Genomic DNA, 15576 nt, shown 5'->3' with positions numbered 1-15576 from the left:
GTAGATACAACATCTAGGCCTCTGCCATTTCTTTTTGTTTTGTATTTCATTTTATTTTGTCAAAAAAAAAAGGAAAGAGAAAAGGAACATTGTGTGAGACTCTCACAATTTCTGGAGGCTGTTTGTCAAACTGTCTCAATGAAGATAATTTACAAAAACACAGGATCAGTTATCCATGTTTACAGTACATGTTTTATGCATTGGCTGAGGCTGAAACTCTTCAGAGCGACATGTAATATTGTAAAATGGGACAGTCACTGTTTCCCATGGCATGAAGAAATGTTTCACTGAGAAGCTAAACCTGCCTGAAGAAGCTGCTAACATCCAAATAATGTTTCTGACATGGACAACTCGTCCTGTGAATACAATGAAGAATGAAATGTAGTTTCAGTGTAAATGTAGTTTCAATTGTGTCTAATTTAAACATTAAGGGCAAAAGTTCAGAAATTGTATTTAAAAATATTGATGCTGCTCTCAGGTTTAAAGAAAACAACTCAGCTATTTATGGGAAACACACTTTATGTAAGAAGTGCTATAGGGAAGTTACTGTTTCCATTTGTGTCTTATAGGGAAGTTTGTGCACTGATGTATTTAAACAGATGACGACAGACTGGAAACTTCCCTATGAACAGGCTCTGGGTGTCTGTTTCCAGCCCTTACCTGTTCAGGTGAGCTACAAGGAAGCGCAGAGTCTTGTAGTTGGCTGAGGGCAGCTGGTGGAGGAGGTCTCTGATCTTAAAAATGACTCTGTTGAGCTGGACGCTCGGCCCTCTTTTCTCTCCTGTCTGGGGACTTTGGGATTTATCCGCCTCCTCGACGATCACTCTCTGGCATTCTTTGGCCAAGCCGATGAAGTCGTTGTAGTATCGGTACAGGATCAATGGCTCAGGTAACTGTGAGTAGAGAGAAATGGATGGTGTGATTTGAGTTGGTCACAGTGGCGAATGCTAGGAACCAATGCATGTTTAATGAATAAAAAACAATACATAAGTGTTAAACCCAAGAGATCGTCATCCCACTTGAAGAATAAGGACGAAGGCTTGACAGTGAAAGCATCTGTGACTCTGACTTCTTTGCTAAACTGACCTGTTTTATAATTAAAGCTATAACAGACCTTTAAACTTGTCGAAAGGAATTTCGGACCCACCTGTCTTAGGTACAGCTTGAGGACATTGCTGATGTCATGAGGTGAGAGATCAGACAACTCAACCAAGTCCTTCCCGTTTTCAAACGCCTGACAGAGCTTCTCCACACGAGATTTTGCACCATTCACACGATAAATCCCCTGCGAGGACATAACAGGCACACAGATTTGGTCACAGATAATCATGACAAATTAAACACACAACTCCTCCAGCTCTGTTTTCTAAGATTTCAATATTAAAACATAATCAACACCACTGTGTCTAATAAGTGTACCTTGATGTTGAGGGCCCGACTCTCGATCTCAGACGTGCACTTCTTGATGATAAAAGGGATACCATCTGGACTATTCCTGGCTGCTTGAACGAAGTCGATGCCAAACAGGTGTAGTCTGCCGTGCAGCTTTTTATGGCCACACTGGATAGCAAGCGTTTCCAGACACTTCTTGTGGCAGGCAAGTGAGCACTGGAAGAGAAAAGAAGACAAGAGACAGATAAATAAAGAAACACAATATCTAGTGGAAGGCTGATAAATATTTAAACAAGCTCTTACTAATCAAACAACTGGTTTAGTTTATCTTTTTGTTCTCTTAGCTCAACATATTTCATGATAAAAACTATGCTGGAGCCAAATGGAACCAGATAGTGGCTATGTCTGCTACATTTATTATTCCTAATTCAGCATGAGTCAATAACTAACATGGCTGTAAGTGTTTCATGCCGCTATGATCTACACTATAGCTAACACTCAAATATAACAGATTCTGGGGTTGTCACCATCGCAGAATTTTAAACTTTGATACGAAACAAGTAAAAATCTAACAGTATGGGTATCAACATAAATAGTCCTAGGCACCCAACATTGAGTTATTTCTTGGTTTTTGATTCTCAAAAATTGCAAGCAAATTCTAAACACTGTCTGAATGGCTTCATCTTCTACCACACTTGTATATATTTAAATTGAAATTGAAATTGAAATTGAAAAGTATCCTAGTGTCAAAAATGTTAACACCCTTAATATATTCTACATCTAATAAATGACTGAATGTACTGTACCTCCTCACACTCTGCTCCGTGGAAAACCACCAGACTATCACACTCTCTGCACTTGGAAGGAGCTCGTAGTTTCCTCAGCTTGTGGGTTTGAGCCGCTTTGGACATCTGAGCATTTCTGAAGGGACCAGGAGAACTAGCAGTCTCTGTCACCATCTCTGCGAGACCTGAAAACCAAAGAATCTAATGAGGGGAACTTCCTGGAGATGTTACTTCCCTCTGCTAGCAGTAGGAGGGAGATGAAGAAGGTTCGTTGAAAGAAACTGAAACTGACACTGAAGTGAAACTGATGAAAACTTTGTTGTTGAGGTAGAAATGTGAGTGGAGAGTGAGTTCATGTGAAGAGTTAACTCATGAGCTGCCAACGTCAGAACAGTTTAAAGTTTCTACATCAGAGAAGACTTAATTATGATGTGATTATAATGATACAACAGTAGAGTCATGTGAACATTATCACTTGATGACATCACAATCACATAGTTATAATGGTCATATGGTGCTGTAAATATACAGGGCTTGTTTTCAGGGCTGCCAAATTAGGTCCAATTCCGTTCTTGTGATATCAAAATGTACAATAAACAAATTGTAGGAGTCCGAATTTATGACAGTAAATTAAAAATAATATTTATTTAATGGGGAAAAAATGCTTTCTCCCTCAGTATGTGTACATTTTGACAGACACAGTATGTGCGGCGTAAACCTTGGAGAACAACAGAGCTAGAGCTAATTTGCACTCTTTAAAAATATGTTTTCCATACATTTTATTTATTTAAGTTTCTTATATCATACAGGCCTTCTTGTTATCTAAAAAATCAACCTACTCACAGATCATACAAATTAAAAGACGCCACTAAACACACAAGAAGAATTAGGTCAGACATCAGATCGGCTCACAATGGGAAAATAAAGACATTTCCCATGACTGGTAGAGCTCAGTACAGATACAGGAAGTGTAAGCTGAGGCTGCTCGCCAACACTAACATGACCGCAATCTGTGAAGCTCCCTCGACTGTAAAAACATTTGACGTAAGCGAAATCCTCCACTGAATCGTGGTCGTAAAGAAAAAGAACGTTTATGAAGTGTGCAGTAGACCTCCCCTCTACATTAACTTCCCTGTCACATGGACAGAGACACTGACTGGCTCGGTTGCTGCAACCACAACCATACATGTGCATAAGGAGAAATGGACACTGAAAGAAATAACACACGCACACAAACCAACTTGAACACACATGCCTTACCGTTGTCTGAGGGCGATGGAGGCTCTCTCTCGTCCAGATCATCTGCAGAGGACATAGTCCCAGTAGAGGGAGTCCTTGGCAGCCGTCTTTTGAAGTCCCCTGCACATGTGAATGTGTATGAGTCAAAAATATGAACATAATGTTCTGTGACCGTTAACTCAATTTTAAGAAAATCCACTTTTTTCTGAAGCGATCTCTCAGGAATAGATCCGCTAGATAGATAGTGTTGATTATGTCAAGGCTTTAGTCCGTGTGGTCAGCAGTTCCAGGTTTAGAGGAAGTGCACTAAGAGATGAGTAGTGCATGAGTCTGGTACACAATCAGGAAGTTGCAAGAGAGAGATTCTATTAAAAAGTAATATGTCATAAGCACCTTTATCGTCTCTAAACTTTGTCGTGACTGTTTTGAAGCTCTTCTCTCCTTCCTGCTTTGATCTTCTCACCATTTTTGTCAGCTCACTCAAAAGAGTTTTTCTTACATCTTACAGGGAGATAGTTTAGTGATCACATGTCTCCTTGTTCTATGTGCTCATTCATTGTTTCCATTTAGATATACCCTTAAAGCCTTTTATGAAAAGTGATGTGAAATGGTCTTACCTGGACTAGCAGTGGGGGAGTCCATGGACCTGGACTCACTGCTGCCTCCCGCACTTTCCGAGTCGCTGCACATCCCGCCCTGGCTCGCCTGACTACATGAAGCCCAGGCCCTCATTGTGGCATGACCTCTCAAGGCTGCAAGAAAACACACACCACCATTCACTTACAGGCACTAAAATGTTAATGTTAAGCAATAAAAAATGTTTAAAATGCAACTTCCTCTTGTGGTATTCATAGAGTCAGTTTCAGCTATTTTCATAGACAAGTTGTCACGCAGATATTCCAGGCTTGTGAAAACTGAGAAACCTGCAACTCAAACTGTTTCGCTCTTAGATCTAAAAAAGAAAATTCATGAGTCAAAGCTCAAGTCCCTGAAAATCTAAACTAAGGGTGAGCTGACAAGTCAAACACATAGAGATCGCCAACTTTAGGTGTTAAACCTCAGACAATAATAATGAAGTGTAGGGGATTCATTAAACACATTACATACAAGTAATATCCACATCTAGTGAAGTCATAGTTTTATCTATTGTTTTGTTTTTTCATGTGTGAACCCAAAGAGCCATTTCTTTCAACCCCAGCTTTACCCAGTCTTTGCTCCTGCCAGCCCCCAGTGATATTGCTGTGTAAAGTCAGGTTGATGAAAATTCCCCATGAGTAAGTGTGTTTGTGTGTGTGTGATGGGGGGGAAATATGACTTCTATCTCACATGAGCAGTACGCAGCCAATGCAATCTTTGTTCAAGTAAAGCTTGCCAGTATGTATAAAGATGAGAAACTGTCATGGTGTTGGGCTCTGTCAACGTCTTATTTTCCGCAATGTTTTTACGCCGTCTTGCATCCTGACCCCCCCGTAGGGGAGACATGTCCCTCACATGAATAAATGCTCTTTGTATTTTATGTTGTCACTACTTTTCCTAGGGCAGGTAATAAATCAAATCTGGAAGTCTGCTGCTATTCTAAGAACTTCTACACACAAGCGCCGTCCTTGTTTGTTCTGTTATAATCTTTTTCAGAAATCTTAACAACTGAGTGAGCACCTTGTATGTCGGTGCTGCTGTTGGACCTTCTCTCGCCGATCTTCGTAGCCCGTTGTAAAGTACTCTCCCCTTCATCTCCGCTCAGCACGTCACATGAGGTGATGGATGCCTGCGACAGGTTGCCGTGGGAGGAGTGAGTGCTTCCCACTGACCTTTTGTTGAAAACAAACCTGGGGAAATAAAGTAAAGCATTTCTACTGTCACAAAGCGCAGCATTATTGTACCACAGTGGGTTTCTGGGGGATTTGACAAGATTGTTGATCAACAGCAGTGACTCAGATTGCTTCACCAGGAAATGAGATTTGTGGCTTTCGTTTTTTCTGGCATGTAATCGGTTTCTTTCAAACGCCCACCAACAAAACTCCCAGCATTTGTTACCACTCAGAGCAGACTGTTATGAATTAGAAGGCATGAAACATTTGAATCTGTTAAGCTGAATGTGTACCTGACAACTCCATTATTTAGAGACCCTCAGTGTTTGGTATCACCTCTTCACTACACACACATGTAAACTGTAGGATCTCTGCTTTACTAACCAAGCCTTCTATTAATACACACCTTTGTGTCTCTTATAAGCTTACCTCAAAGAATTTTCAGAACTGTAAGTGCTATAGGCTTTACTGAGACTAAAAGAGAGGATTAGGAACAGAAACTGAAATAAGCCCAGGCAGCAGACCACAACAACGTAGAATGTCACGTTCAACACATCTGGTGCTTCACAGTAACGGAAGTACAAACATGCCCGAAGCACTGTTTTCAAAAAATCAATGTCATCACCTGTGAGTCATGCTTTACTGTAACTTATGAAGCTAAAACAACAGTATTTAAATTCTAACTTTTTAGACACTGTGGATACAAGGAGGCACTGTTTATTATCCTTCTGGTAGTGAGTGTGTATGCGTGGGTAGCTGCTTTTGACACTTCTTTGACAGTCTGAGACGAGTCTTTGGGAAAAGCTCTAACTCGGAGCCAAACTCTCACGCTCGCAATCTCCCCTGCTGCACTCAGCCTGCGCCGCAGATATTTCCTGAGGAAGGGCAGCAAATTCAACACGCATTCTGTCTCTCCTTGATTCTGTCTCGCTCTGTCCCTCTTCCTCGCTGTTACCTTTTGCTGAAAGAAGAACAACTTCTAGACAGGCTGGGAGTCACCTGAAGACATTTTTTCCAAAAACATTTGCCTCAGAAACCAAAAGATGACAATTTAGACCACAGTAAACCATGATAAATGACACAAGTTTAGTTTAAATATCAAGGGGGTTTCCAGATTCTAAGGTCTTGTTTACAGCTGGTATCATTGTGTGTTATTAACATGCCAGGTGATCGATCACAGAAAAACAGCTCTAGGTACGTCTGTGCACACCTTACATTCTAACGCATTTCTGTCCCCATATTAAAACAAACATGTTTCATCATAAAAACATCAATCAAATAAACAAGCATGGTGCAGACTCAGAGCAGAGAAGCGTGATGGAGGCGGAGCGAGTGTGTGAACATAGCCTGAAGAGTATCGACCTGATATAAAAGCTTTCTTTCATCATGAAGCCCGGTGTTTCTCCACAGTTCTGTGATTCATCAGTGTATGGATTAAACTGCAGACCGGATTGTGTGTTTACAATGACATGCAGACAAACAAATAGATCTGCAGGCCCTGAGATGATTAGATAGATCCGTATATTGAACTGCTGAATCCTCACTGTGATGCATTACTCTATTGAACTGATCATGCGTTACATCTTTGGCCTGAATCCAGGTGCTGTCTCATCTAATCCTCGTCCCTGTGCTTTCCCCCTCGCTGGATCGATACGAGGCCTCGTTTGTTCTGTATTTCCGTGCACGCCATTCTAACGCTTTGTATGATTTGTGAAAATAATAAAACAAAAATAGTTTTAAAATTCAGGAGAAGATTTAGATCAGACAGGGATAGCAGCCATGAATGTGGTCTGATCTCAATGCATCCTCAGTGCGTCTCTGGCGCCTTTATAACGACTGTGTGTCACCACCTCCTTCAGTTGTAAAAAATTACGCCAAAGTATCCCCCAACCACATGCGCTGACATTGACATGCACTGATGACACCAGTGGGAGCCAGAGTTGTGCAGTAGACTCTGCTGTGGTTTTTATGTCCCGCCCCTTCCGCAAACCAAAAATACAAATTAAATGTATCAATTAAATGAGAAAAGTTCCACAGGTTGGTGCAGTCTACGGCGGATCAGATTCTTGTGTCAGTTTAAAGCAGACAATCAAAGTTATGGAAACTTCCAAGGCGTTCATGTCAGTTTTTGTTTTATTCCTCTCTGTGTTCCTCTACTCTTCTAACCTGGTGTACACAGTGGAAGCCGTCATGTCGTCCATCTTTTTTATACAGTCTATCATTTACAACTGTACTTTTCTATTTGTGATCTGATCACTAAGTTAGTGTGTTACTACGAGGTTTAAACAGGCCTAAGCGTGTATTCACAGTTCTTGGTACCTGGCGTTGTCAAAGGAGATGGAGTCTGAGTGCAGCCGCTCCTTAGGCAGATTTTTGGCGAGGTTCCGGACAAACTCAGCATAGCATTCACCCGGCTCGTATAACTTGGCACTCTCACTGAGGGCCTGGTGGTGGGCAGGAAGTGACATGGTCTGCGCCTGCTGCATCTGAAACCAATTGACTGTCACCTGAGGAAGTGAGGACATATTATTAAGTTGACTGATCAAGGGAGAAAGTGAAACCTAAAGTGAATGTTATTGGACAGCCCAGTTTCCTTCTCTCCGTTGATTTGTTTTTTGACTGATAACTTTCACTCACAGCCTTGAGCGTGAGGTCACACTGGAAGATCATCTCTCGGATCTGTGTGAGGATGGTGCTCTTGGCGTTGGCTAGATCGTTCCTCCTGACGCCTGCGTCAGCCATACAGCTCTGGTACTGTTCCTGGGCCTCCTCGGCCTGAACAGACAATTGATACACAGAGAAGTGTAAGATAAGAGGAAAACATGCTTTATTGTCTAGAACAATGACACTGCAGAAGCTTACTACTATACTGTCAAGATAAACTGAAAAGTTGTTAGATTATTTTCATACAAGGACATGCATATAAGTTATCATCAGGTGTGGTAAATCCAACCTATGAGCTCAGGTCATGTTTAGAAAAACTTAATAATATGCTGTTTATCATTCTTATTCATTCCCTCTTGTCACACCGTCACTTGCCCACCTTCTGCAGAGCCTCCTCCTCCAGCTTCCTTTTCTTCTCCAGATGTTTGTTACCAGCATTAGACTGCTCCTCCTGGGAGCGGCTGGTAGATGAGTGAGCTCTCTGGTACTCCTCTCTCCTCTGCGCCTTCAACGCTTGTGCCTTACGCAAGGTTATATCTGCCTCTTGCTGCCAAACCACAGATAACGAACCACCATATTATTAAAAAAAGGTGTGCGGCAGTGAAAATACCTATTATTACACACATTGTTTTGGTTGAGAGTTGCCTCACATGTGAATTGAGAGTACATTTTATAAACAGCCAGGGCAATGTGAAAATTTAAACCGATCCATGCCTATCTTTTGGGGGCTTTTGCAAATAGTAAGAAATTAATCGAAGTATATTTATATTAACTGTACATATCTGATCATCTTCTGACTGGCAGACTACTTTACACCAGGTATAATGGAATGCTGCCTTGTCTATAATGCATAAAGACAAACAGCATTGCTATGAAGATTAAAGCGTGGATCTAAAGTGTACAGTATCTGAACAGGGACTCATCACATACCATTTTCTTTTGCTCCCTCTGCCACCGCTCCTTGAGGTCTTTCCTCGACTTGTCCAGCTCGTGTTTGCGGGCCAGAAGAGGCTGAATAAAGACAATAACACTGAGGTCAACAATTTGAAAAGGCTTTTTACTGACTATGTTTCTTTAAGCTTTACACTGAAGAATAAATGCAGATATTAACTATATCATTAATGAGTGTGACCTTATACAGCAAGTACTGTAACAGAATATGTGTGTTGAAACGAGGACCACAGGAAGGCTTCAATTATCTAAAAGTATTTCTGTTTGCATTTTTTTTTCTAGAGATAAAAGGACCCACATTATTGTGCTTTAATGAACTAACAATTATTTTTTTAGAGTGTAAGAGTTTACAAAGGAGCCAGTCAATTTTCCCTCAAGGATAATCCCCATTAACCTTTTTCCTTTATGGAGTCGAGTACACTCTTTCTGTACAGTATTGTCCAAGGTTAAAAAATATAATTCTGCTCTGCTCAGAGCGTCATGAGAGTCATTGCCTGTCAAACTCTGAAATCTATTCAACAACACAAGGTAATAGATGTCTCTTAGTTATAATAGAAAAAAGTGCTCTACGTTGAATTCAGTCTACTTCTTTTTTCTCACTCTTACCTGTATAAATTTGTTAGTTTGAAGAGCCGTCGCAGTTTGAAGAAGCAGCTGTGTGTACTCAATGTCGTTCTTGAATGTAGAGACGTAGATATCGCTGAAAGGCATGTAATCCTTTGACAAATGGAATAAAGAAAAATCAATCTTAATAACCATGACATACCAATATGATTTCTAATAACCACGTGAGGTAACATGTTTTTACTAATTAAAGTTTTCATATTAAAAAGAAAAAAAAGCTTTTCTGTTACCTGTTGACTGGCCAGTGTCTTTGCAGAGTCAGCCATTTTGGCATAATTTTTGGCATACTCAATGTCTGAAAGATAGAGAATTGTACAAAAATATAAGCACTAATGTATTTTAAAAATCACTGTCAACCAATTATAAGCCAAAATCTGGATAAAAAAATCAGCTGCAGTGTTTCCCCTATATGCATCTAGCAGTGGAGGTGCACCGCTGCTGAAATATGAAACTTAGAAACTAATATTATATTAATTTGCGCTACAGACTCAAATGTGACCATGGTTTTGAAATAAATTATTCATTGTCTTTGGTAAATTTCGGACTCCTCTCGTCTTTTACCATTACCCACGAGCCAGGCTATGACAATAGGGTGGCTGTTGGTTGATTAATGTCCAATAAATGTTTAATTATTTTAAAGATAATAATGAACAATGAAAGAAAATTGAACACAACTTAGAAATTGTTATACTTCACTTCCGCTGCTAGAACTTCAACCTAAGGGAAACACTGCGCTGTCACCCATAAATCCACGGTTATAACATTCTTGTTATAAATGTATGCAGTATGTACAGTTAGAGTATATTGCATACATGTATATCTTACAGTAAACAAAATGTAAGTAGAGTACTTGGTAGATGTTACTATGGCAACAATCAATAGAGCAAACAGGAAAATTATACAAAGCTTTTTGATATAGTCACCTAAAGTATAAGCACAAATAGACCCTATGATATTGTTTAGATGCATGAATGATAGAAGTATTGCATATCCACAATAAAATTTCGATTTGATGCATTGGCTGAATTGTTTACTGTAATGTATTGTAGTCATTGTGATATTTCTAAATGTAACAGTTAAGTAATTAGTAGGAAGACATTTTTTGTCCTTGATTGTAAAGAATGGAAGCCTTAATTCCCTGGCAGAGGTGAGGTAGCTTCTTGACACCTTTTTGTTTTGACTAAATAGCTGTTAAGTGCCCATTATAAGCCAGTTGACTCTTAACCGTCAAATAACATTAAACAGGGTAATAATGACTCGGATTTAGATACAATTTGCAGATAACTCTCTTCGTCTTGTATCAACTGGACTGCAACAGCAGATGGGGTACGTTTACCAAAAGATTACAGTTTAATAAAATAACTAATAAATATGTGATAATCAAATCCCTCTGTTTGCATCCCACAGCACCATGATCTATCTCACCCAAAGCCAGTCGTTTCTCCATCCATGATAGAATGTCTTTAATGTACTTGGACCAGGCCTTAGCATAGAGCAGAGCAGACTCCACCCCGCCGTCATTCTTCAGCAGGGTCAGGTCGACTTCTTCCTCCCGTGACAACGGCACCTCGGGGCCTGGAGAGTCAGTGAAGGAAAAATGCATATCAAACAGAGTGAATCACAACATATGGTTTCAACAGAGCAGCCAGGTGTTGGATTGCAGCATCTCAGTGCTACTATCCCAGAAGACATGTGTGGGAGGTAAAAGAAAAAAAACACACATTAAAGGTTAAAGTGGACAGCGTGGGAGGATATGAAGGTGTTGGGCATCTTTTAAAAATAGTCCAACAGCATTATTTGCTTTTTACTGGTTCCACTGTGGTGCACCTCTCCCAACCATCCACCATCTGATTTAACTAAAACCGCATGTGTTTCCTATCGCATACGAAACTACTCCAAAACAGGCAAGGAATGTCAGATATGTGGACGGAGAAGAGGAAAACGAGCAGCTTGTATGAAAAAAAAGCAGCAAGAAATAACAGGGGTGGAAGCAGAGGTTTAAGGCGGGTCTACCTCAGGCATTCAAGAGTCCAAAGCCTAAATCACTCCACTAACTCACGAGCTGACACGACGCCTGGGAGCCCTTGGCAACCATTAAATGCTTTGTGAAGCAGCCGTTAATAGCTATTACATTTCAAGGATTCATTTATTTGACACACACATTGCTCTGAGGCAAATGAGGGACTGTGAAAAACACTTACCCACAAGGTCACTTTTCTCTGAAACGTATCCCTCAGGACCCACAGAGAGGTTGTCAAAAGACTGTGAAAAAGACATCTCGGATTATAAGGAGGGAGTAGCAGACATACAATCAAAGTTAGACATCAGAAGCAGCTGGGTTTTCAACACCCCAATTAAGTACAGAAAGTAAGTCTTTGAGGCTTTTTGTTTTATTTTTTTAAAGGAGGCGTGGTCAAATTACAGCTTTGAGGGAAGACTTTTAAAAAGTGTCACGTTTGGAAAATAAAGTTCTGAAGAAAATAAAAAAAGAGCTAGTCTGAAATGATAAGGGAAAAGAAATGGTCTCACCCTGCTTCTCCTGGTCTGGGGGACCCCCAACCCTGAGCCATTGTCCACATCTCCCATAAGGAAGTCAGAAACTCTGAGGGGTGAAGATAAATGTTAATAGGTACATTCATGCTCTCAAATGAAAATATGTTCTATAATAAAAGGCTTCGCGGAAAAGTAACAAACAACAAACCCAAATCTCTGTTAAAACATAAAAGACCGATTTACTTTTCTGTTACACCCAAAAGTCATAAGAATGTAGTCGTGTTGAAAAGGTACACATTGTACTCACACATTGCCGAATGTGAATGCCAAAGTGTCGATGGATGTGTGTATCTCGCTAAATATAGCCGTTGTGTTTTCTGGGTCCAATTCCTTGAAGTTAACGCCTGTGGACAGAGAGATAAAACGCACAAAAAGTTCAGTGTAAATTATGTTTTTTAAGATTTCAGTGAAACATCAGTCAGCAAAAGTATGATTAATAGATAGGCCTGTAAGTGGCCGGGTGTTCAGAACCACTAGTATGCTAAGGACAACGACGATAGTTCAAACTGATTTAACCAAAGTGCTTAACGTTTTGAATCCAGACTCAATCAATTTGCCACAAAGCTTTCCTTTCTTTTTTTCTGCAACCTTTAGTTTAAGAGACCATAGTTAGCTGTTTAGCCTTTGTGTAGTGGTTTATCACATTTAAAAGTGCTAGAGCTGTCACAGCACCCCTAACCCCAAGTGTTAACTTTCTCCTCGGTGACAGACATAAATTAAATCCTCTGAGCTCAAGAGTTTGAAAGAGAAGGCTTTGAAAACAGCTTCAAATCCACAACTGTTAAAGCAGACGAAGTCCAAGGAAATAACATGCACAGTCAATGTCTTCCTACCAAGTCCCAAACATCTTCTGTAGAGCTTTGATGATCTCCAAGTGGGGAAATATTCAAGAAATATTCAGAAAAAGTCCCAAATTTTCCCTCCTGTGTTCCGATGTGTTATAATCCCATTTGCCATCCTCCATGTTGATCATGCACAGAAGAGACAATTCATTGTACACACTCTACTATTTTAAGCAAGCCAGACAATCACTGTTTGTAATCCCTAAAGGCTGTCAAAGACTTACAGATCTTTGAGAACGTGTGCACAGAGCTCTCGTTGTCAGGAAACGGTTTGCTCAGCAAGTAGAGCTTTGCATAAAGAAATCAGAGGAACGGAAGACACAGGCAGTGAAATCCGACTAAGCTGAGTACTTCCTGTCTGCCTGCAACAGGAAACACTCACACAGCTTGAGTTCTGCGACATGTTACACTTTTGACAACCATGACAACACTTACCTTTACTCGCCGTAACCTAGCATTGTTATCTAGTAACCAAGGACCAGAAAACCTCAACAATGTGAATCCGTTGCTGTGGAAAAACAGAAGGCGCTCTAAACAGTTTTAGTTTCCAGGCTGCTTTCTATCTTTTGTGCTTCCATTTTCTCTTCATTAGAGCAAATTTGACCCATGTCAAAGGTGGTTCATTAGTATTAAATTCCCAACCAAAGATGAAGCAAAGATCCCGGGTCATGGCATCCTGTGTTGGGGAGGCAGCCCCACGTTCTAGGGAAACTCTAGAGGACACCAGAAGAGAGGAGACGCAGCAGTGCGAGCCTCCCTGCAGTGCACCTCCCTGGCTCTGAATGCTAGCGTACAACTCCGCGCTGACTTCTTCCTCAGGACATCCTGTGGGTCTCATAACAATGATTCCAGAGTTCTGCCCCGCTTGTCACGATTGAAATATGGAAACTGCATCATTCAAGTACAGGCGCCATTGTTTTCTCACAGTTGGGCCGTGACTGGGACAATAAGCTTGTGAAAAATGTCTTTAGTGAGCTAAGCATGTCTGATATTTTTCTAGTAATACCTTCTTAAGAGGCTATTCTGAAAGTTAACTGAATTATAACAGCTTTATTGGAAGGCTAACACAAAATCTACTGTATTGAATAAGAAAAAGAGTATATTATCAATGAATGAACATGATGATTATTAGAGGTGGGGGAAAAAATCTATTTATGTAAAAATAGAGATAGAGAGGGGGCTAATCAGTCACTCCCTGCTAAGTGCTAAGGCTAGCTCTTTCACTCAGTAGAATGCCAAATAGAGCAACAAGAAATTCAGCCAGTCTCACAGTTGACTGGAGTAGACCCTGAAGTAAGTACTAATCTGGATCAATGAATCCAGAATCGTTTTGAAGCGAAAATGTATTCTGAATCGAATCCTGACCCCAAGAATCAAAATCGAATCGTGAGACACCCAAAGTTTCCCAGCCCTAATGATTATCCAAGATCAATATATCTACAAGGGGTTTATCTGTATAGGACTAAAAACATTCCTCTGAAATGCGAGATTGATTGCAGTAGCAAATACACTCAGAATCTTCCAGAGACAAAGGGGGACAGAGAGCAGGGAAAGAATTTCAAGAAGTTGAAACTTTTATTGCAGTGCCCTGCAGTTTTTCAGAAGGAGGCAGGGAGTGTGAAAAAAATGTGATTAGGAAAAGAAACCTTGAGTCAATGAGGGTCTTTGAAAAGATGATATCTGCGATGACATAAAACCAGAGAAGATGTATTGACATTACAACAATAGTCGTCTCTTTGTAGCATGAAAGCTGTCACATAACACAGATGAGTGGAGTTTAACAAGTTTTCAGGTTTATTGAAAACTGCAGACAGTGTCAAATAAGAAAAAGCAATAGTAAGAGAATGTTTGGAGTGGATAACATTCTACATGTTAAAGGAATCTGAAACTGGTTAGGCAACCATGTGTTTGGAGAGGGAGGGAGAGAGGTGGATTCCCTCCCCCCTACCCCACAGTAAACTCTGGCAGCTTTCCAAATGCCCCAGGTGTCATGACCAAGCATCAAGGCACAATGTTAGTGAGGAAACGACACACTCTGAAGACACAGAGGTGCACCGGGCCTGTTATCTTCCGAACCTTTGAGTCTTCATCTCTGACGTCTCCCTGTATCACTCCTCTTTCAGCCTCTGCTGTGCTGTCCTCCTCTTGCTCCCTCACTGTGTCTGTATTGTGTTTCCTACTGGCCTTTTGGGACAGACCAGCCATGGTGTGCGGTGATGTAGGCACCCCCTTGTGGACAGGCACATTTCCAAGTTTCCACTCGTCAACAGGCATGTTACAAGTGTATTGGCAGCAGGGCTGAATGGCAGGACTTTTCTTGTAAAATAGAATCAATGGCTACAGTGCCATTCCAATGCATCAGGGAGTTAATGTTATTTAAGTGCAATTTAAGCTTACAGTAAAATACATTTGTGTTTAAATTCAGGCATACACTGGTCCATGTGATTCTCGTTTTTTTCCGGATGCGTTTTTCAGATCTGTGATCGTACAAAAAAATGTCACGCACAGATATCTTGACACACTGACTCCGCTGCCTTTATTTTCCATTAATTGCAAAAATTCACAATATGACACAAAATGCCTCATACTCAGCATGCCCAGTGATCAACAGTGAAGTTGATTTAGTGGTTCTTTCACTAAACTTAAAAATACATTGTCTGTCCATTTTTGAAAACAAGACAAGAGTGAGGGGAGTTTACGCTGTCAATAAAGGAGAGT

At 40.6% G+C, this 15576-nt stretch overlaps 1 protein-coding gene across 3 annotated transcripts in view; it reads right to left on the bottom strand.

Moving 5' to 3' along the window:
• The window catches only part of LOC109981121 (rho GTPase-activating protein 29-like), a 35115-nt gene that overhangs the window by 3225 nt on the left and 16314 nt on the right, over positions 1-15576 (bottom strand). Inside the window, exons 1-18 of one of the 3 annotated variants that reach the window (XM_065954306.1) lie at positions 13294-13626; positions 12264-12360; positions 11993-12065; positions 11665-11725; positions 10889-11038; positions 9694-9758; positions 9446-9556; positions 8819-8899; positions 8268-8435; positions 7862-7999; positions 7544-7731; positions 5073-5242; positions 4034-4168; positions 3438-3536; positions 2199-2362; positions 1420-1608; positions 1148-1285; positions 661-893 (exon numbers count right to left, since the gene is read on the bottom strand). In XM_065954306.1, the coding sequence (XP_065810378.1) occupies positions 661-893; positions 1148-1285; positions 1420-1608; positions 2199-2362; positions 3438-3536; positions 4034-4168; positions 5073-5242; positions 7544-7731; positions 7862-7999; positions 8268-8435; positions 8819-8899; positions 9446-9556; positions 9694-9758; positions 10889-11038; positions 11665-11725; positions 11993-12049 (2147 nt within the window). In that variant the 5' untranslated portion in view covers positions 12050-12065; positions 12264-12360; positions 13294-13626. Of the gene's footprint in view, positions 1-660; positions 894-1147; positions 1286-1419; positions 1609-2198; positions 2363-3437; positions 3537-4033; positions 4169-5072; positions 5243-7543; positions 7732-7861; positions 8000-8267; positions 8436-8818; positions 8900-9445; positions 9557-9693; positions 9759-10888; positions 11039-11664; positions 11726-11992; positions 12066-12263; positions 12361-12849; positions 13067-13293; positions 13627-15576 lie in introns of those variants that run through there. The other 2 variants (XM_065954305.1, XM_020629773.3) reach the window with 2 other exon arrangements.

This window comes from Labrus bergylta, chromosome 4, assembly GCF_963930695.1.
Source record: "Labrus bergylta chromosome 4, fLabBer1.1, whole genome shotgun sequence".
NCBI lineage: Eukaryota > Metazoa > Chordata > Actinopteri > Labriformes > Labridae > Labrus > Labrus bergylta.
The sequence above is the reverse complement of the archived record's forward strand: the minus strand, read 5'-3'. Positions and strand labels throughout refer to the sequence as shown.